Here is a 24,020-nt window from a genome sequence, read left to right on the forward strand (position 1 = left end):
ACTCAGATCTCCATTCTCACAATAAAAAGGGTAAACAAGCGTTTTTTCATAGATAAAAGAAATAAAAACATTGTCTTCATTTAAGGATGCAATATTAAAAGTTTTAATGACCAAATACTATTATAGTGTTAATGAATACCTGCATTAAACTAGTAGCAAATATTGATTTACTATCAGCGTACTGTCAATAGTACATTTAATGAACTGCATACTCTGATGTGAATGAACATTTTGAACAAAATCTTTATGTAAATATCAACTAAGTATTCCTTTTAAAACACTTTTTGCATAAATTTTTGTTATTCATCAAAGTGGTATATGCAAATTTGAATATGATATTGTGTATGGTACTATGCAGCCTTATACTGTGTGGGGTTCTGTACACCCTTGTATTTTTTATGCTTTGTAGCCTATTTTCTGACAACACCCTTTCATCTCTGGATGAATAAACTACTGCTACTACTACTACTACTACTACCTGATAGTTTTCAGCTTTCAACTTTACTACTACTACTTGATAGATTTTAGCTTTCAACTTTAATCTCCAATGCTTAAGGAAGTTAAAGAGTTCTTTGAATATGTTTAAGTGAAATTGCAGCCTGTTTCTAGGCAGCCACTTATTAATTGGTTTATTATAGACAATGATGACTCCCTTGTTTCAGGTATTAATGCTAATGAGTGTTCTCTGGCCTGCCAAAGTATTTCATTACGTAAAGCAGAATGGTGTATGTGGCTGACAGCATTGTCCCAGCAAGATTTCTCACACTTACTGGTCATTTGACAATTACACTTTTAATTTTCTGGGCCAAGGTGAGAAATTTGTGTTGCTGTGAAACCAAATAAATGAAACATATTTTCACTTGGTGAGAACTGAAAGGACAATATATTATTCTCTGTGTTGCATACGTGGTGCAGTTTCTGTTTCTGAAAAATCAGTATATTGTAACTATTATTATTATAATCCCTCTGCCATGCATCATACAGTGGCCTGTGAAGTATTTGTGTAGATGTAGATGTAGACGTATTTTAAGAATTCTTGTGTTCTTATTACAGGATGAAAGCATTAAAGTATGTCTGCCCCCTGACCATACACCAGAAGATTATGAATACAAAAATAAAGAGTAAGTCATCAGTCGTTATGCTAGGTTAAATTAACATTCATATCCATGTCAATTCTGATTCTTAATTTTCAGGTTGACTGTAGGTCTCAGTATTGCCCTAGGTTTGATAGGGTTCGAGTTCCTTGGCTTTCTGTTTGGAATAACCATGTTCATGCCAATGGTGGCTATGATTTGTATCCTTTAAATGCTTTCTCAAAACAAAATTTTTGGTGTCAGACTATATTCTATTGTGTATTCTCTTTGCAAAATATGCAGTGTTTAGTAATTGTCAGTGATATCTCTTAGCAATTTTACAAAATCAGAGTAGAGCATTTCCATGAAATCAAACAATGGAAAATCCAGGATGGAATGTATCAATATTATGAAAAGGAAAGCTGCCACTCACCATATAGTGGTGATGCTGAGTTGCAGATAGGCAAATCTCCGGCCCAGCATCTCCGCTATATGGTGAGTGACAACTTTCCTTTTCATAATATTGCACTTCCATGAAAAATTCATAAAACTGTTGCCAACTACTATTTATAGTTAATGACATTTCCTGTTGCTTTAAAATAAATTACATTTGTTGAATTCCTGGGGTTAGTAGATACAAGCTGGAAATACCATAGCAGATTAAAACAATTCTCAGTCTTCCAGTAACTCAGTAGTCTTTCTCATAAGAGAAAGATACTAGTCAAGGGAGGTGAGTAACTGTGGCATAGATTACTGCAAAATTAAATCTGTAAGGCAGACAGTGAAATAGGCCTTAAAAAAAACCAGAGGTATTGAGATTTGGGGCGGGGCACGGGGCACCAACGGTATACATGGATAGGGCTTTTAGAGCCCAGAAGAGAGCAATTAGGATAATAGCGAATATTAGTAAAAGTCAATCCTGTAGAGAATACTTCATTAAGTATAATATGCTAACAGTGTATTCATTATATGTTCTAAGGACTATACTGTTTGTAAAAGAAAATATGGAGCACAGTATAATAAATAGTGATATCCATAGTTATAACACAAGGAAGAAAGAGGATTACCACATAAAATTCAGAAATAGAATAGCAACCGATCATAATCCATTTTCTGCTGGAAGATTTTTTTACAACAGACTGCCAAATACCATAAAAGTGTTAAAAGGAAACATATTTAAAATAAAATTAAAGCAGCTGTTAATTGCTAAATGTTTGTACTCCATCAAGGCTTTTTAATGTTGTATGTACTGTATTTCTACTACTAAACTATTATTATTGTTCATGTATGTACTGACTGACTATGACCAGGACTGTAAAAGTTATTATGGACAAATAAACCATTATTACTATTGCAGGATGTGGGTACTGCAATGTTTGTGTGCGTCTGGTTAAGGTTAACCATTTATACGCGCTCATCTGGAGATAGATTGAGTCGAAAGTCGAATGAAGGGTAGTGGTTTGAAGGGCAGAGGGAAAAAAGTGTCAAGGCAAGTGCCTCTGTGATAGTTATGTCGGGTAGTAAGAGCAGTAGTGGGTGTCTTGCTGATGGTGATAGGCCATGGGTTATGTTATAAGCGGGTATCATGCAATCAAGATACTGTGTCATGCCAAGTTTCATCATAAGAAATCAGTCCTAGATGGTGCTGCTGCACGATATGCTGCAGTTTGAGCTGTGAGAGCCCCTGCTATGCTGTCAGTGGTGACTTCGCGTGGGGGAGGGCCCAGGTCGTCCATCAGTGTCTGGTGGGCATGCGTCGTAGCCAAGTGGACGGAGATGCATGGTCGCGTATTGGCATCACTCCTCGCTTGTTGGCTGCACTGACAGGCTCAATGATGGCCGCGGCTGAGTCTTCCCCATGTAGCGGACGATGAAGCCCATGCCCTCGAGTGTCCTGGTCACCCCGGTAGCCCACTTGTCGGAGCAGAGCTGCTCGAAGCAGATGGACTTCAGCGTTGTTGCTGCGCACTCTGTCTTCTTCTTTGGTGTGTCCTTCTGCCGGTTGCTCCGTCAGGGGAGCAGCGGCTGGCATCTTCTCTTCGCCTGCGGCGTCTGCACAGATGTTGTGCACCATATGCGAGTGCAGTTGCCGCAGCTGGTTGCATGCCTCCCCCTTTTCTGCAGTCAGGGTGGCCTTGAAGGCTGCCCTATCCCCGTCCATGGCGGCTTTGAAGGCCGCAATTGTCTCCTCTGCCGTGGCCGCCAGCATGGCACTTATCTCCTGCACTTGCAGCACCTGCTGCACTACCGCCGGTGACCGGTCCCTTGCGCCACTCTCACTGGTGCGATATTCCGGCTGCCTGTGGGCAGTGGGAGCAGTCTTCTCTCCTTCCGGCTTCTTCTTCGTTCGGCAGCGCTTGCAGCATCGTCGTCATCGCCTCTCTGTTTGCGCCTTTTTTCCAGCGTAGTTGTCACTGGCGAAAGCCGGGCAGCCATGCCAGTTGCCACGTGGCCCACCACAGCAAGCACAGGGCGGCACTTCTCTCACAGGTGCGAGTGTCGTGTGCACCGGCGCACTTTACACACTGCAGCGAGTTGTGGCAGTATTTAGCCACATGCGCTTCAGCTTGGCATGTGAAGCACTTGGGTTAGGGTCCATCCCTAGGGGAAGAGCTTTGGCGGTCACGGGAAAGCCTAAGAGCTTCCTTAACCCGAAGATGTCGCTGTCATCCGTCTCAGTTACCACTATGACGATGTACAGTGGCAGCCTCTTCTTATTCGTCCGGTTATGCAGCTCAGTAGCTGCACCCCAGAATCTGGCTCATGACAGTCCTTCCTAGACCGTCTTGTCATCACATAACCAAGGTAGTCCTCTGATCAGGACCTCGGATTGCTTCTCACGCTGTTTCAGCGCAGTCGTCTTCTCCACAGTAGGTGGATCGACAATGTGGGTGGCCAAGGCGCTCCTCAGTGCGTGGTAATTGGCCGGACTCGCTGTCTGCAGTTGGACGATGGCATCTGAGTCAAGGGACCCTACACCTACTTCGCTGCAGCAGCTGCCTATAACATCATATATCTCTGTCCAAGACCCTCTACTGCACTGAATGTACAGAGGGGGGACAGGTACATGATGCTCTTCGTGCTTTTGATCCGCATTCCTGCTGGGTTGTGGTGCCGAAGGCTTCTTCTCTATGTCTGCCTTGTCCTTCCATCTGTTTCTGCCCATTCTGTGACGCGAGACACGAGAACACAACAATTTTGCAGTGTCGTAAAAATGGCACATAACAATTTGTACTAGAGTCACACCACAGTCAGAGCACAGCTTCACAGCTCTTCTTTTCACTCAGCACAGGTAGCGCGCTTCACCGGTGATGCGCATGCCTCCACTGCTCAGCTGCAACTAGGCCTTGATGTCAGCCAATAGAGCACAGATCTGTGTTCAAACTCTGCTCCAGCCAAGAGCACCCATGCAATACTTTGTAGGGGGGGGGGGGGTAGACCAGGGGACATGGAGTATTTTTAATATTTTGGAAGACAAATGGTGACTTGTAAGCAGCGATAAAAAAGTTCCAGTACCGAAGCTGTTAAAGACCTACATAATACCAACTTTCAAATAATTTTCTTGAAAGAAACATACCTGACTACACTATATTTTTTCCTTTCTGTGAGAGCTGTGGGGCAGGGGGAGGGCGGGGTGTGGGGGAGAGGGAACCATTTCCCCCGGGTACGGGTGCCCTTAGCGCCAGCACACTTTTTTTATACATATCACAAACATCCGTGACAAAGAGCATATCTTATTCCAAGGCAAGGAGGAAGACTACAAAGAAAAACAGTCACTAGTATTATTCCATCTTTCAGCACCGAAGAAACCAGTGAGGCAAATAGGGTATGACTACTGTAGTTACATTAAAGCCTTGATTATAAATTATTAGGGGAGATGTTTCAATATCTTATCAGAGTTGTTGGTTCATCCAATATTTGTTGTAATTCATAGGCCAGACACATTTTCCTGGTTCTTTATTACTGGTGGACTTCTCTTTGCTGATCTGCTATTTTTAGCAAATCTTATGACATAGAGCAAAAAGTTTTGAATGTTGCAATGATAAAAGCAGCAATGTCAGCTCTGGCAGCACAAGAAGTACAGATATCTCCTGTATGTGGGACGTAAATGGATTCATGATTTGTGTAGAGAAACTGAAACCTTTCATACAGATGAGAAGCTTGTTTCTTCATTTCCAAGAAACTAATTTCAAAGCTTCTGATGCTTCTGTGCTGAAGGGGTTATAACATCTGTAGGAAAGTAGACATGAGTGGGTGGAGTGTTAAATGAGGAACAGCTGATTTGTCAATGATGAATATTACTGCTTGCTTCATCTCCTCAGCAACATCATATAAGCAGTCGTTGTAGCAGTGCACATGCGTTTTGGGGCAATTGTTTGTTCCCTTTCACTGCTGCTACATGAAACATTATGAAATGAGGTTTTCAACTTCATCAGATCGTCTTGTCAACCATTTATCCATTGTGGAGACTTAAATGCATACAACATACTATGTTTTGGATAAAATTGTTGAGAGCCTTACATGAGTAGAAGAACTATGCTTCCTGAAAAGGGTGCAATAAGTACCCTTTAGCACCACTTCAGAATTATTCTCTGCAAGCAATCATTCAGTACGCTGTAATTGACCAAGGGAAGAGACAAATAAGTTATGACTACTGTAATTATATGAAAAGCCTTGATTTATAAATTATTAGGGGAGATATTTTAATATCTTATCAGGGTGGGTGGTTCATCCACTATTTGTTGCAATTCATAGGCCAGCCACACTTTCCTGGTTCTTGATTACTATTAGTCTTTCCTTTGTTGATTTGCTCATTTTTAGCAAATTTTATGGCATAGGGCAAAAAGTTTGAAATGTTAAATTATGAGTGACTGAATGTGATTTGGTGGATTTCTGTGTCTACAACAGAGAGAGAGTGAATGGGATTTTAACTGACGTTGTATTATAAGCTCTTTTTAATTGATGAATATTTAAAAACATTTACATGTGACAGTTTCTGCAAGGATACTAATAACCTTAGAGCTGAACTGCCTCCATTGAAACCAGGGTCATGGTAGACAGTTTAGTGACACTTAGTGAAACTGAAGCAACTGTAATCACTGTCATGGTTCAACACACATGTTATTCCTCATGTTTGGAAATTTCTTGAAATACGAAGCACATCCAGAAAATACATTACTCAAATTCTTTTAAAAAACCGAAGACAACATAGTTACATGAAACTTACTTACATGAATATACTTTATTGGCAACAGGTACAGCATTTGAGCTATTTTTCAAGATAGTCACCAGAAGAATTGAGACACCTGTTATGTTATGGGATCAACTTTTCTATTCCTGTGTCATATAAATCTCTGTTTGTGAATGGAACCAGCAAGTACTGCTGCTTGGTTTACGGGGTCATCACCTGTGACGATCCTGTCAAGGAACTCGTCGCCATCATCATCATGCCACTGCAGAAATGTCAGTGCTTCTCCAAAGCGTTTTGTTTTGTGCTTGGGTCTCAGGTTTTTTGGCAGCCTCCTGGCACACAATTTCATGAATGGCAGCTGCTTAGTGACAATTTCATGCAACAAAGATTGCGATATCTGCTGAAAATGGCTGCCAAGCTCCTTAATCATGAAGCGACAGTTCTCTAGGATGCATTCCTGCACCATCTCAACCCAGTGATCATTGATGAGTGTCAGTCACCAACTGCTCTCATTATCATTGACACTTTGACAACCTTTGGAAAAAAGCCTGCATCAGCGATGAACAGTCCGTTTGCTTGTGATGTTCTGTCTGTATACCTGAGAGAGGTGATATGAATTTCGATGTTTTGTGTATTAAGGAACCTTATCATTGTCCAACCTGCACAGGTGGTGGGAGAATGGACAAGAGCTGCCATTTCATGGCATTGCTGTCATGGTACTGGCACCAGATGGGACCTGTCTGGCCGGCATTTGATTGGATGTCATAGATCTGTTGTGCATGCACAATTTTTCTGGCTAAATACACATACTTTAAAGCAAACAGCATCAGGAAACTTTATTTCTGGATATACCATTTATTAGCTTTATCAGTATCATGCCTGGATTCTTCCTGAATTGAAAGAAATCTATGTGATCATGTAATTTCTGCAGTACTTGAATTAGAAATCGTAGCTTTCCTGTAAAACTCATTATTGGTGACAATATCTTGATTTACTATCACTATTATAAAACATAGCATAACAAGAAATTACCCTTTATCTTTTAACTGATACGAAAAGAGCTTAAAATCTGCTATGATAACCATTAATGAAGAGTAAGTATGAATATTTCTTGTGATTATTAAGTAAAAAAAAAAAAAATTCACTTTACATGTAACATCAGAACTCCCTGGTAGCTTTCCTTCAAAGACATTCTTCTAAGACTGCTTTCCATCTAATACAAATTAATGGTGATTTGGCACAACCAAGAAGCTACAGCACATGCAATTAGTAAAAAAAATGTGAACTGCTTCTAATGAATTACTTTTGACTCCATTATTGAACAGGTTGAGCAATTGTGGTCAGTTTTCCACAAGGTGAATAAAATCTTCTGTTCTGGCTGTTAAAATACTTTCATTAAAAAGTCACCACTTGTCTCACATCAAAAGAGATGCATTTCCAGGTGATCTGTACAAGAAATTACAAGATTAATGTGGAGTTTTTAATTAGTTCCCATAATTATACAGGAGCCAGAAATTTAAAAAGATTTATCTGGTTTCCTGTCACTTATAGGTGCCATGTGATCCCAGTCAGTTTAATCATAGACAACCATTTTTAGCGCACTTTTCAGTTTTATCTAGACATCGAATGCTGGGACTTGGCTGTAAATAATCACTTTGCTGCACCATGATTTTTTTAAAGTCTGTGGTATATGATGTTTTATGGTAGTACACATCTTTTTTTTAAAAAAAAAAAAAAACACCATTCTAATTATGTAATATTTTAAATTCTTGTACAGATCACCTGAAGTTGCATATTTACTGATGCTAAACCAGTAGTGACTTTTTAATAAAAGTATTTTAACAGCCAGTGCAGAAGATTTCATGCACCATGTGTTCTCTGTGTTGTTGATATGTTTTCTACATGCTTAATTCCTTAATAGTGCAGCTATTTCCTGTCATGCCAGTGCTTGTGTGCTGCTGGCCTATTTCATATTTGACGAATGGGACTGCAGAAACTACTGGTGGGTATTTGGAACATGCAGTGCAGTTCCTGCACTTACTGAAGCCACTGTGATATTTACCATGCTAGCTTTCAGGAAACTGTGAGCTCTTGCGACAGACACATGAAACAATTTGAATGGTTCTGTAATAATCCTAATACAAGAATCTATGTTTACTGTTTGTACTTTTTAAAAGAAATTGAAATTCAATTCCACCCAATCTCCATGAATGCTTTAAAAATTATCAGTAAGATTGTTGTCTTGGTGACAGTAATTTTTAATTCAAACTAAAACAAGCCCATAATTACTGATAAAGGCTACATCCATTGCTTATATAATAAATGTGCTGTGTGATCACAGATATGTTGTCATGGGAGTAAATTTTTTACCAGTCATAGTAAGAATTCAGTTGTTTATTTAGTTTGTTTGTTAGAAATTTATCCATGCATAATTTTAAAACAATATTAGTCATGTCATTGTAATAGTACAATAAAAAGTTACATACAGGCATAAAACGACTTACATATTTAGTTTGTCAAGGATTTGTACATTTTGTACAGCACTTTCTTATACATGCATACTTGCTGCAAACAAATTAGCTGTATTGCAAAACCTACTATTAACTATCGACTCACATCTCATCGCTAGTCATTGTACATACTGAACACACCTCGCGTAAGCTACAAACACACCCTGCAGATGATATCGGTACTGTGACAATTATACATTCCAAGTATTTCTTTAAGCATTTTTTAGTATTAACATAGGCTCACAGAAGATTTAACCACTGATGAACTCTGTTGTCATGATCCATTGCAGTCTGACAGTGCAACAGATATTTATAAATTCAGTACTAGAAGTCAAAGTGAATCATGCTTTCCTCTAGTCAGTCTAACAAGAAGTGAAATACACAACTATAAAATTCTTTGATGATCTTTCAATGAAAATTTAATGGTTAGAAGACAGCAGGAGTGTTTTCACATGTAGATTAAAGTTATTCTTCCTAATACTTCTTTCTACTTCAAGTTCAGGTTCTTGAATAGAAAACAGTAGTCAATCACAAATCTGTTAAGGGCCAGCAGGTAGCCATATAAAAAGATTATTTTAATTGTCCCTGCCATCCTTTGTTCAGGTGACACATTCCATATCATAACATTTATCAGGAACCTTTTTAAACGTGTAATTTATAGTTGTTTCTTTAATGGTCTTGTACAAGTTACTGTATAGTGTAATTCCCTGGTAGAAAAAATAGTTTTGAGTTTTATATTATTTTTTGTAAGTCTGGCTCTTGTTCCATCATCGTGGATAGATTGTTTGTATAATAATTACTAATATTTTTCTTAATGTGTATGGTGAAAAAAATGGGATAGCAGTAGTGTACTTGAGCTGCTGTCTGCACTTCGTGTGTTTTTCACCATGTTGGATCTGTCATTTACCTGTTATAAATCTTGCTGATGAATGGTTGGCTTTAGAAATTGCTCTAGTGTTCTAGCTACTCCATCCCAGTGCCGTGCGCAAACTTCCTTTCCTTCTGGACTTTGATCCTTTGGCTGATGCTGAAATGTTACACCAGTGCCTTACACGACTGCTTGCTGCCTTTATCGTTACAGTGCACACATCCTCTGTGCAAACACAGATTAGCATGCACAGTATTTGCTCCTTTCTTATACACTACTTAACTATTATCCACTAAGACAATCGTCTTTAGCTGGTATGAATGCACAAAGTGGACTGGGCTATTTGATATAATGCTCTGTTACACTATATGTGTGTGATAGAGTGGCAGATGTACTCAGATGATTCAAATACCATCCCCAACTGCTTAAACAGATTTTTACAGTGAGCAGGATTATTGCATTTTTTTCAACCTCCGATCGTCCATCTAAGCAAGTGAGAGGTAGGGAGGGGCCGGACCTGCGCATCATGCAATTGCGCAGCTCCCCCTCCATAACCTCTGCCATTTTCAGCTGCAGTGTGTCAGTCGTAGCTGAGCTACGTCCATGTAAACATGGCCGCTATGCTCGATGCTCCCGCCAAATGTGAGTTACGAAGTGTAATCCGTTTTCTGCAAGCAGAAGGATGTAGTACTGCAGAAATCCACCGCATAATGAGCAACGTGTATGGTAACAACGTTATGAGTGATGGTAGTGTTCGGGAATGGTGTTGAAAATTTAAAGAAGGACGAACAGACGTCCATGATGAAGGTGGACAAGGTCGCAAGTCTGTCGCCACTGTAGGCCTCATTGAGCGTGTTGATCAGGCGGTGAGATGCAAACGAAGGTTTACAATTAGTGAACTGTCTGATGAATTTCCAGACATTTCAAGGTCTGCTTTGTACACAATTTTGACTCAAGACCTAAGCTATCGGAAATTGTGCGTTGGATCCCAAAAATGCTGAGTACCGACCACAAAACGCAAAGGATGGCGTCAGCATTATTGTTTCTCACACGTTATGCCAATGAGGGAAACATTCTTTTGAAGTTGATTGTTACTGGTGATGAAACGTGGGTCCTCTATGACAATCCTGAAACAAAGGAACAATCAAAGCAGTGGATGCACACAGCTTCCCCAAGCAAGCCAAAAAATTTTAAACATTCACTGACGAAAAGAAAAACAATGGCCACTGTGTTTTGGGACCATAAAGGAGTGCTGCTGGTGGACTTTATGGAGCAAGCTATGACGATAACCAAGGAAGTTTATTGTGAAACTTTATGTCGTCTCCGCAGAGCCATTCAAAACAAACGCAGAGGAATGCTTTCATCTGGCGTTGTTTTGATCCATGACAACATCCGACCACACAGTGCCAACATGACAAAAGACCTCCTCAAAAATTTTAAATGGGAAGTTTCTGAACATCCACCGTACAGCCCGGACCTAGCACTAAGTGATTATCACCTGTTCTGAGAACTGAAGTCGTGGTTAGGTGGGCAGTGCTTCGCTACTAACGAAGAACTTCACGACGCCGTCAAGACTTACCTGTCCTCACTGGCGGCAACATTCTTTGGGGAAGGCATCGAAAAGCTTGTGTCACGGTATGACAAGTGCCTCAATCATTTTGGCGATTATGTAGAAAAATAAGTTGAGACTTTACTGTACTTTTGGTAATAAAATTATTATTTTCTGTACATTTTCTGGATATTTACAGCCAATCGGAGGTTGAAAAAAAAACAGCCCTCATATTTTTTGTTGTTGTTCTTAAGCTTCTTATCTGTACTTCAAATGTCTGTATTTTTGGCACTGAACCCCAAAAAGTTATTTCACAGCCAGGAGTAGAGTCTACATAGCAATACAAAGCAACTACAAGGCTCTTCTACATCCATACTCTACAAACCACTGCAGAGTGCATGGCAGAGAGTATGTCCCATTGTACCAGTTATTAGGGTTTCTTCTCATTCCACTCACATATGGAATCGTTTTTTTTTTTTTTTTTTTTTTTTTTTTTTTTTTTTTTTTTTTTTTTTTTTTTAAATGCCTCTGAGCATGCTTAAATTATTCTTGTTTTGTCCCCAAGATCCCTATGTGAGTGATACGTATGGGGTTGTACTATGTTCCTGGAGCCATCATTTAAAGCTGTTTCTTGAAACTTTGTTGGTAGACTTTCCCAAGATAGTTTACATCTATCTTCAAGTGTCTACCAGTTCAGATTCTTCAGCATCACTGTAACACTATCCCACATGTCAAACAATCTTATGACCATTCATCCTGCCCGTCTCTGTATATGTTCAGTATCCCCTGTTAGTCCTATTTGGTACAGGTCCCACACACTTGAGCAATATTTTAGGTCACATGAGTGATCTGTAAGCAAACTCCTTCATAGAATTATTGGATTTCCCCAATATTCTACCAGTAAACCAAAGTCTACCATCTGTTTTATCCACAACTGAACCTATGTGATCATTCCATTTCATATTCCTACAAAGTGTTTCACCCACATATTTGTACGTGTTGGCTGATTTCAACTGTGACTCACTCACACTATAGTTATAGAACACTACATTGTTTCATTTTGTGAAGTGCAGAATTTCACATTTCTGAACATTTAAAGTAAGTTACTAATCTCTAAACTACTTTGAAATCTCATCAACAGCTGACTGGATATTTACGCAGCTTCCTTCAGACAGTACTCCATTATAGATAACAGTATCATCTGCAAAAAATGTGACGTTACTATTAACATTGTTCACAAGGTCATTAATATACAACATGAACAAGGCACACTTCCATGGGCACACCCAAAGTTACTTCTATGTCAGATGAAGACCCTCCATCCAAGATAACATGCTGTATCCTCCCTACCAAAAAGTCCTCAGTTCAGCCACAGACTTCACTTTATACCCCGTATGATCGAACTTTTGACAATAAGTGCAGGTGTGGTACTGAGTCGAAAGCTTTTCAGAAATCAACAAATACTACATCTACCTGACTGCCTCGTTCCAAAGGTTTCAGTATGTCATGAGAGAAAAGTGTGAGTTGGGTTTCACATGTGTGCGGAATCCATGGTGCTTTGCATAAAGATACCTCATTATGTTTTAGCTCAGAATATGTTCTAAGATTTTACAACTAATTGATGGTCAAGGATGTTGGAAGGTAGTTTTGTGAATCACTTCTACTACTCTTCTTGTAGATGGGTGTGACCTGTGCTTTTTTCCAAGAACTGGGCACAGTTTTTTGTTTGACAGATCTACAATAGATTATAGTTAGAAAAGGGGCTAACTCAGCCATAGATTCAATATAGAATCTGATAGGGATTGCACCATCCCATGGAGCTTTGTTCAGTTTTAATGACTTCAGCTGTTTCTCAATACCACAGACACTAATACTGGTTTCACTCATCTTTTCAGTGGTGCAGGAGTTTAAACTGGGGAAATACTCCTTGATTTTCCTTTTGTAAAGGAACATCTGAAAACAGAGCATTTCAGCTTTTGCTTTGCTACCCTAAATTTCAGTTCCTGTCTCATTCACTAGGGACTGGAACTAACTGTGGTGCCACTAACAGCTTTACATATGACCAGAACTTCGTCGGTTTGTGAAAGATCATTTGACAATATTCTGTTATGGTAGTCACTGAAGGGTTTACGCATTGCTGTCTAGACAGCCAAATGCATTTCATTCAGCATCTCTTTATAGTCCTGCGCTTTGTTGTACCCCTATTATACAGTAGTCTCCGTTTCTTTAGAAGTTTCTTTATGGTGACTGTATACCATGGACAGTCCCTCCCATTATGAACTGTTCTACTTAAGTACATATCTATCCAGTGCATGGTCAACTATTCTTTTAAATTTGAGCCATAGTCCCTCTATATTCTCCTGCCCTGTGCTGAAAGTTTCACATTCCTCATTGTGGTAGGACACTAATGATTTTTTATCTAGTTTGCTGAACATATACATCATACACAGTCCCTCCCATTATGAACTGTTCTACTTAAGTACATATCTATCCAGTGCATGGTTGTTTTAGTTGCCTCTTGTACATTGGTAACCATTGTTACTGCATTGTTACTGCATCATGGTCAGTGATACCACTTTCAATGTGAACATCCATAACAAGGTCAGTTCTATTTGTTGCCGTGAGATTCAATATATTTCCATCATGTCAGAATACCTAAGGCATAACATGCTGATGATACGTTCTTTGCCAGTATCTTTGTGGGCCCATTCCATTTCAATGGCAATATACATCCATATTGTACCGTACTGTGTTTGTTGCATAACCCATAAAATTTTCTTTTACTTTTAATTTGACATGAAAAATCTTTAACCTGAAAAATCACTCTATTTTCTTAACGTTCATTGTCAGTTTATTGAATATTATTATTATTATTATTATTATTATTATTATTACCAAGAAGGTGTTTTACCTTTGATTATGCTATTGCTGTCATCAGCAGTGAGAATTTTTTCTTAGTTTCTAATATAATTTGGGGTATAATAGAGGGAAACATTCCACGTGGGAAAAATATATCTAAAAACAAAGATGATGTGACTTACCAAACAAAAGCGCTGGCAGGTCGATAGACACACAAACAAACACAAACATACACACAAAATTCAAGCTTTCGCAACCCATGGTTGCTTCATCAGGAAAGAGGGAAGGAGAGGGAAAGACGAAAGGATGTGGGTTTTAAGGGAGAGGGTAAGGAGTCAGTCCAATCCTGGGAGCAGAAAGACTTACCTTAGGGGGAAAAAAGGACAGATATACACTCGCACACACACCCATATCCAACCGCACATACACAGAGACAATCAGACATGTCTGCTATATTCACAGGTGCACACAGGTGGATGGGTTTTGTTGCAAGATTTAGTTTGGCAATGTCTGTGCAAGGAACTGGTAACGGTTGGATAACTATTGCCTTTGTTCGTACCAGTGATGCAAAGAAGAGTTCTTGTGTCTGTGTCTGTGTATGTGCGGTTGGATATGGGTGTGTGTGCGAGTGTATACCTGTCCTTTTTTCCCCCTAAGGTAAGTCTTTCCGCTACCGGGATTGGAATGACTCCTTACCCTCTCCTTTAAAACCCACATCCTTTCGTCTTTCCCTCTCCTCCCCTCTTTCCTGATGAAGCAACCGCGGGTTGTGAAAGCTTGAATTTTGTGTGTATGTTTGTGTTTGTTTGTGTGTCTATCAACCTGCCAGTGCTTTCGTTTGGTAAGTAACATCATCTTTGTTTTTAGATACATAATTTGGGGTATTATTGATGTGTACTAAGTGCAATATTGGTCCTAAGTTGCTATCCAGAGGAACTTCTATACTAATATTTTTTTTCTCTGATAAACGTCCCACAAAAAATTTTGCTCCATTTGAGAACTTTTAATACTGCCATCTTTTTACTTGCACTTTCTGGCATAACAAACGGAACTGATTTGCTGGCAACAAGGAGTATTGGATTGCATTCTTACTTACAAAGTTAATTAACCCCAGTTATTAATAAAATTGACAATGAATTTGATAGTGGATCTTTTGTAAGGAAAGAATGCTGATAAGATAATGATACAAAGTGCAAATCAGTAAACAACAATATATTTCCAGCAATATCATGTACACTTAGAAACTTTAAAAACTTATTTAGCATGAGAAGGGTGGCAAAAGTTGCCAGAAAATACTTAATACCAAAGTCAATATTGAATGCAAGAGCAAAATGTAGATGATGACTAAAAGCTGGACATCGAATACATTGGGTAAAAGATATGTAGAGTGTGAAGAAGCAAGAGCAAGTGTTACACTAATCTTGAACTGGTAGAGGCACAATTTACTTTGAAGAGAGTACCTAGTGATACAAAAGGTCTAAGTCTAATTTTTGTAATTTTGAGTAAATCAGTCAAAGTCGAAGTTTGAAAAATTGTTTCTGTGTGGAATAAATAGATTAACAATGTTTTTAATTAAAATAATCAAGTTTTCAAAGTATAATATAATGTAACAACTATTCAATTACTTATATTAAATATGTTTTTGTGTTTCAAAGTATTATTCGAATCTTAGACAAGCAGTACCACTTCAAATCTTTCTTTATTTTAGCGTTTATTTTAATTTTTTTTTTTTAAAGCAATGTTTGCAATTAGAACCCTCATCTTTCAAGAAGACACAACTTACATCTCTTGACTTCTAGAGAAATGGAAAGGAAAATGAGAGCAGTAGTTTTTTGAAATTTTTTTAATATTATACAAATTTATGAAAACTCGTTATAATTTAAGTTTCAGTGTACATTGAATACTTCGTATGTATAAGAAAATCTAACTGCAATGTCTGTATCATAAACACTGTCTTGTTTTGATTCTTCTTCTACTTCAGCAACTGGTGTGGTTGCTTCTATTTTCGTCTTATGAGGCAGCCAAACATAGAATTGATGGGGGATTGGTCGGGCAAATTGGAGAAGTTCCATAAGATTGTCATATTTGTTTTCCTTGAGTCTAGGTTTCATACCTGCTGGCTGAAGAGCTGGAAGCTGTGCAGGAAGGCAACCTGAGATGGGTGGAATCATTGGAAACACTTTGAATGGCTTAATACTTCCTGATGTAGTGTTGTAAAAGAGAGTGGTTCAACTTGTCTTTTTGAAATGAAAAACTTTATTTTTTGGATTCCTTTTACTGTTTTTGGAAAGAAAATGTTGAGTTGTAGAACATTACTGAATTTCTTATTTTCCATAAGCATTACAATAAACTTGCAGCTTGAAAATGTAGCCAAATCCACTCAGTATTTCAGAAGAGACATGCCTCTTTGTTCTTTACCCCTCTAAGGGCCCAAAATCCTTATTGTATTCATTCTAAAAATGGCCTGAAACAAAAAAAATGGTGTGTCACTGTTTCAGTTCAGGTGTTTTGCACTATGTAAAGCCAAACTTTGGTGATCACATGATTTTGTTCTGCCATCCACGGTTATCATTAAATGTTACTATGTTTGTCACATTGGTAGGCAGGCTAGCGATATATTTAAGAAGGCAGGAAGCAAGCTACCTTTTAGAATCCTCTTCCAATATGCCCCTCATGCCATATGTGTATATGCCATTTAGGTTCCAAGATCATGAATATCCAGGTTATATGTCCATAATTGCCATATGTAGTAAGCCTTTCAATTTCTTAAGTTTGGCATTGGCATCATCTTTTGAAGGTTGAAATAAATACAAGTTGTATTGTTATCATCTGTTTCACTGTATTTCTTTTTTACGTCTTCAACAGCCTCCACTTTTGGCAGGTGTATTTTTTTTCCATTTCAGCCTTTTTTTTCTACATCTGTACCATCCTCTATCATAAGTTGCAGCCTGTCACAGGTTACATACCGTATTTACTCGAATCTAAGCCGAACTCGAATCTAAGCCGCACCTGAAATTTGAGACTCGAAATTCAAGGGGAGAGAAAAGTTTTAGGCCGCACCTCCAAATCGAAACAAAGTTGGTCCGTTGTAATATGAGACACAATTTAGGTCGAATGAAAGACCATACAGCTACAGTAGTTTGGTTCGAGTCGTAAGGTTAGCAGTTAAGCTTTACCAGGTAACCATTGCTATGCGTCAGGCGCTCCGTCCGTATTTATACGGGTACCCTTCCTTTTTCACGTGCTTCGTCTGGTTTGAATCGATTGCTTATTTTGCTTTGATCTGATAAGTGCCGTTTTCTTTGTTATAGATGTTTACGTCACTCTAAACTGAAAATGCATTACTGTACTGTGTAATGCATTGTTTGTCGCATTTTGATAGTGCGTGTTTACGGCCTGTTGCCGCTCGCGGCATGACTTGCTTTTGTGCGCGCTACCGCCGCTTAAAAAAAAGAGGAATCGTCTCATTAGCGAAACAATGGCAAGAGACTGCTATTTGTTGTTACTTACACTGCTGCTTTCTTTGATAATGATCAACAAGAACCAGATGCGTATGACAGAACATGCGTATGGTAGAACATGTTCTGAACGAAAGTTTTGCGAAAATTTTCCTCCGTTTGAAAATCTTTGCGGCCGCTTCTTTAGTACATCAAATTCTGCACAGAAATTAGTCATCTTACATTTAAAATCTAGTCAGTTGCCGTGCTTCATTTCTGACTGTATCACTATTAGGCATAAGAATAATACGAATATAAACATGACACGATACGTATATTCTTCCGCGTTTGCTGTTGTCTCACTGTAGTTTCGTAGTTTATTACGCAGACATGATTTAAATGAGATAGCAACAAACACGAAAGAATACATGGCAAAATGTTTATATTCGTATTATTCTTATGGTGAAGAGAATACTGCATGTGATTCACATTTCATCAGGTTCCTATTAGCAACCATCTCTTCTCACAGGTAGGAAAAAACTCGGAACGTAGAGTTGGCCATATTGACAAACATCCCTAACAGTCTTGCCAGTCGGATTTTCGTAGTACATTGAAATTCTGCTAAATTCGAAGATGAACAATACGGAATTTGTATTTACTTCGTTGGATAATGTATGAAAATGCAGTGGTCGAAACTCGGGGCGGAGAAAAAAAAAGCTCGTCTTCTACCTTTTTTTTTTTAAATTTATTTACTGATGCAGAGGTTTTGGCGCCAGTATTTATCTTTGTGCCCACAAAGCATGCTTGTGTAGCGCTACATATATTCGACGGCAGAAGTTAGTTGTGGCGGCACCTATCAACATTTTTCATAACTTTCGCTTGCTTTGCACTCGATTCTAAGCCGCAGGCGGTTTTTTGGATTACAAAAACCCGAAAAAAAGTGCGGCTTAGATTCGAGTAAATACGGGTAGGTGTCAGTTTGAGTCCTGTGAAAACTTAGTTTGAATTCAGTATCGAAAATTTTCCTGTAAAAACTTCCTTTCAAAGGCTCAATGTTTTTTTCTTCTATACAGAACTTTGTGTTCAAAATATACAGTTTGGATAAATTTAAGTCAGGGGTAATATATCTCATGTTTGGGGCCTATTTCCGATTAAATTGCTTCAATAATGAGGAAAGTTTCTGATATGGTCCTTGATTGTTTCAGTCCTATGGTAAGAAATTTTATTTGATGGTTCCTTTTCCTTTAATTATATTTCTCACTCTTTTATTTGATTCATATATGGTTTTGAGAACAATATTTTGCCTCCTCTGTATCCACATGATCACCTCTTGTTTCCAACTGTTTCCTTGCTTATTTTGACTGGATCTAAATGCTATTTACAACTCCCAACTTTCAAGTTTCCAAAGAGAATCAAAATGCTTTATCTTTGTTGTAAAGGGATATAATCGGTTTATTTATACCGGCAGATGTTGTCATATGGCTGAATTTTCTTTTTTTCTGTGTATCTTATGTTTTCTGTCAACATATGAGTGACCTGAGTTCCTTAGCTTCTTTTTTTTATACTTGCTTCAAACTTCTCACTAGTTTTTTTTTTCTTCATTGAGGCTCTGGAGGAATGTTGTTGTCAGGTAGGACTTCCAATGTTCCACATTCTTCTTCCCCACATTTTGAAGAAAAAAAAAAAATTGAAACAGAGAATAGTGAAAAATTTTTGAGAAGTTTTTCTTGTAGTAGTAGCATTATACACAATTATCCTTTCCTAGCCGGCTGTGATCTTTTACTGAGTTTATTTGGATGTTGCTACAATAAGTGACTGGGGACCACCAGAAGCTAAAGATAAGTTTACCAATTTTAGCGTAACAAAATAAAATAAGTAGGCCCTGAGGCAAGGAGTACTGTCATCTTGGTGATCTCTAAATAGAAGCAAAGGAGAACTTTATAATAGACGAAATACATCATATAATCTGACAATTCTTTGCTGCTTCTATCACTTTCTTTGCCAGGATCACACATTGGCATCAGTCATCTCACAAAAAGGATGGGGAATCTATAAAACACAATACAAACAAAAGTCAATCTCATTTCACAATAATTTCAGTATTATATTATGGATTTAATTACTAATTATATTCATTTAAAATGCTTCAAGCTACAATAATTTTACTGTCAATAGTTTTTTGTGTAACTGTATCTCTTTACCACTCAAAAGATTACTATTTAACTACCATAATTTCACATTAAAATGGCTATATCAGGAAATGTCACTTAGACCCCTAGTATTCTAAGGTCCACATATGGACTGTGCTCTTCAGTCCATAAGGCTAGTTTGATGCAGCTCTCCATGCTACTCTATCTTGTGCAAGCCTGCATAACCACTGCAACTTATATTCTTCTGAATCTGCTTTCTGTATTTAGCTCCCTCTAAAATCTTTTACCCCCCCCCCCTCCATTCCACTTTCTTCCAATACTAAATTGGTGATCTCTTGATGTCTCAGAATGTGCCCTACCAACAAATCCCTTCTTCTTGCCTGGTTGTGCCACAAATTACTTTTCTCCCCAATTATATCGAGCTCCTCCTCATTAGTTACGTAATGTAATGGGACACCCTTTTCTAACATAGCCTTTTTTTAATAGAAAGAACCAATACCATGTATATTATCGATTCTTGTATAGGTGAACATTCTCGGCTGTTTCACTGAAGGAATTTAATTTGATTTTGTATACGATGTACTGTGTTTCAGACTAGAATGTATGAAAAGAAATTAAGTTTTTGAAATCAATACAGATAAAATTATTTTTCTTTTAGAAATATCTGGCATGCATAAAATTCATTTTATTAATTGCACAATGTAGTGCTGATTATTAAATTTATTTCTGTAGTCATTTATAAAATAATGTTATATCTTGGTGATGATTTTTCTTTTGTCAACAAAGTTTGTAAACTCTTTTACTTTGTAAACTCTTTGGAATATTGTGAATACTGCAGTATGTAAGGAGTAGTGGGCATTCCTCTAATGGATGCAAATGAATTTCTAACCTTGTCAGCAACAATGTGAATTTATGTTCTGAATTGGAAATTGTAAAGTCAGTGTGATATAGAAGAATTGGATAAAAGAAAAGAAAATCATAGCAACAGATAATACTTCATTAGTTATTTAGTCATCTGGAAAACAGTAAGACAAAATTTCAGCTGCAAGAATGTACCCCTAGGTGCAAGAATTGGAGCCAACAAAAAAAAGAGAAAATGAAGTAAGTAAAAAGTTTTCCTTTAGTATATCTTATGCCTCTTGCAGCTTTTTAAAATAATGAAGACACTAAGAAAAATTTAATAGTGATGTGTGGGAGGGTAAGATTACAGTGCTCTACCCATCTAGTCTTCAGCATTCTTCTTTTGCTTCCTGTATTTTACCCCTGCCACCTTCAGAATTTCAAAGAGAGTATCCCAGTCATTACTGACAAAAGCTTCCTCCAAATCTACAAATGCTGTAAATGTAGATTTACCTTTCCTTAACCTGTCTTCTAAGATAAGTTGTAGGCTCAGTATTGCCTCACATGCTTCTACATTTATCCAAAATCCAGGCTGATCATTCCTAAGGTTGGCTTCTACCAATTTTTCCATTCTCCTATAAAGAACTTGTGTTACTATTTGGCAACAATGAGTTATTAAACTGATAGATCAGTATTATTCACACCTGTCACCACCACATTTCAAAAGCACCTATTCTCTTCTTGTCTAAGCTGTTTATCATCCATGTTTCGCTTCCATACTTGGCTACCCTCCATGCAAATACTTTCAGAAATGATGTCCCTAACATTTAAATTTGTATTCAATTTTACCAAATTTCCTTTCTTCAGAAGCACTTTTCTTGCCATTGTCAGTGTACAATGTAAGTCCTCTCTACTTGAGCCATCGGCTGCTCTGCTGCCCAAATAATAAAACTTATCTATTACTTCAAGTATCGTGTTTTCTAATCTAATTCCCTCAGCACCACCTCATTTAATTAGACTACAATCCATTATCCTTATTTGCTTTTGTTGATGTTCATCCTATATTCTCCTTTCAAGACATTGTCCATTCCGTTCAACTGCTCGTCCAAGTCCTTTACTTTCTGACAGAATTACGATTTCATCGGCAAATATCAACGTTTTTATTTGTTCTCCTTGAACTTTAATTCCTATTACAAATTTTTCTTTTATTTCCTTGCTCGGTGTACAGATTGAATAACATTGGGGATAGGCTACAACCCTGTCTCACCCCCTTCTCAATAACTGCTTTCCTTTTGTGCCCCTCGATTCTTATAACTGCTATCTGGTTACTGTACAAGTTGTAAACTCCTTTCGCTTCTGGTATTTTACCCCTGCCACCTTCAGAATTTCAAAGAGAGTATCCCAGTCTTTACTGTCAAAAGCTTTCTCCAAGTCTACAAATGCTATAAATGTAGATTTACCTTTCCTTAAGCTATCTTCTAAGATAAGTTGTAGACTCAGTATTGCCTCACGTGTTTCTACATTTCTCCAGAATCCAGACTGATCTTCCCTGAGGTTGGCTTGTACCAAATTTTCCATTCTCCTATAAAGAACTTGTGTTACTATTTGGCAACAATGACTTATTAAACTGATAGATCAGTAATATTCACACCTGTCAGCGCCCTTTCTTTGGAATTGAAATTGCTGTCGGACTTCAATAGAACCATGAAAATTGTTTTGTTGAAAGGTTATTTTATAATGAGGTTTTGTTAATAGTGATTATTAGAGTACTGTACCTTAAAGGCCAGTATATACAGTAATGTAGTACTTTTATGATGAGAAATAACATTAAAGGATAAATAATGAAACACATTTTGTCACTCCATTTATTAGTAGAGTATCTTACTCTTGTGTACAGAAGAATTCATATGCTTTCGTTTGTTTCATTTTTCTTAATGATTCTCTTGTAAATATTGTCTTTATCTCCTTCAACGCAGCCAATTGTTTTGCTGAAACACAGGGGACTGAAGATGCTACTTGCTGGATAGTTTCCAACTGACCTATTAGTTCCATCAGAGGAGGAGGATTCTCACTTATCACATGACTGTCATCATCAGCATCTTCAACAGGCAAATTACCCTTCAACTCTTTGATGATAGATTCATTTGTGTGTGCCTTAAATACCAGTGCCTCATCATCCAGTGACATGTATTCAACTATTGATACACCTATGGTTTTACCAATTATTGATGAATACCTCTCAAGATCACTTTTAACATCACCCTGCATTTTTTCATCCACCACAACTTTCTCACCAACTTTTTCATTTTCAGAAATCCTTGCTTTTTTCCAGCGATTTGTAATCACTTTCAGCTCTACACTGTTCTGGGAACTAGCAATCATGTCACAGGCCTGCTTCACATTGAAACTGTAAGAATGTCCACTTACCTTGCAATGTTTCCAATCATTTGTTGAACTAGATGTGAACAGTATTTTGTCTTGAAGTTCTTAATATCCCCATGTCTAGAGGCTGAAGAATCAAAGTACAGTTCAGGGGGAAGTAGCATAGTTCTACATTCTTCAATGGTAGCATGTTGTTATGTGCATTACAATTGTCCTCCAGCAGTGCAATTTTCTTATTTTTCCTTGCCATCTCTTTATGAAGTGAAAATAGACATCATCCATGCTTTTCAGTTTGCCTTATAATTGACTGCAATAAAAGAAATCACATTTTGAATTTAAAAAAAGTTAATCTGGTGGAGTACTGTACTGTAGCAATCTTCATGCGTACTCTAACATTACAGCTGAAGGCTATGAATCAGCTTATAAATTAAAGGAAGGTAAAATAAAATGTATGTAGTCTTATGTGGTAAGCTTCTTACATTTTTCAAGCATCAGGGATTTGTTGATCATCTGATCACCAATGGTGTCAACTTATGTGTCTCTGAAGTGTTGCTGTGGAGAAGAACCTTTAGGCATGCTTTGGGTTGCTTCCCTTCTTTACATTTTTCTTGTCAAAAGACTGTCCATCATCTTCTCTGGCATCAACGGGTAAAACAGTCCCATCTCACCTGCATTGTTTTCAAGACCGTATTTTCCTGCCAGTTTACACACAGTGTTTTTCCACCAACATTCTGCATCACCTAAAGATTCCAATTTTTTTCACCTGAATCACTTTGAAAATGATCCCAGTCTTTTCCTAAATCTCTGCAACCATCAATTACTTGGCTAAAATTAGAATCATCAAGCAACTAAGTGAAATCTAAGCCTGTTTGACATATGAATGGGTCATTATTTGTAATGTTCAGAGCATGCATCTCACTAAACCACAGCAGTGTAGCACTGTCTACACTGTCAGCAGTAGCTGTCATCATTCTTTCTCTTGAAGAGTTAAACATGCCATTGAGAAAGCTTTCTTCAATTTTTTTCATTCTTTAAGGAATGTGGCTAACCTTGATTGTGCTAGTTCATACTTCCTGGTCACATCTAACTGTTTCATTCCATTTTTCATGTCTTTCAAAACCTCCATTTTTGTCTCTAACCATATCTGTTTCCGAGTTCCAA

General features: G+C 37.9%; 1 protein-coding gene across 4 annotated transcripts in view; it reads left to right on the forward strand.

The window, feature by feature from the left end:
* LOC126252768 (transmembrane protein 107-like) overlaps positions 1 to 15,921 on the forward strand; it is a 32,896-nt gene extending 16,975 nt beyond the window's left edge. For 2 of the 4 annotated variants that reach the window (XM_049953693.1, XM_049953694.1), the window contains exons 2-5: positions 663 to 810; positions 1,054 to 1,121; positions 1,194 to 1,294; positions 8,191 to 8,630. In XM_049953693.1, coding sequence (XP_049809650.1) covers positions 721 to 810; positions 1,054 to 1,121; positions 1,194 to 1,294; positions 8,191 to 8,351 — 420 coding nt within the window. In that variant the 5' untranslated portion in view covers positions 663 to 720 and the 3' untranslated portion in view covers positions 8,352 to 8,630. Of the gene's footprint in view, positions 1 to 662; positions 811 to 1,053; positions 1,122 to 1,193; positions 1,295 to 8,185; positions 8,631 to 15,786 lie in introns of those variants that run through there. The other 2 variants (XM_049953695.1, XM_049953696.1) reach the window with 2 other exon arrangements.
* Positions 15,922 to 24,020: the final 8,099 nt, after the last annotated feature.

Source organism: Schistocerca nitens, chromosome 4 (assembly GCF_023898315.1).
Source record: "Schistocerca nitens isolate TAMUIC-IGC-003100 chromosome 4, iqSchNite1.1, whole genome shotgun sequence".
Lineage (NCBI taxonomy): Eukaryota > Metazoa > Arthropoda > Insecta > Orthoptera > Acrididae > Schistocerca > Schistocerca nitens.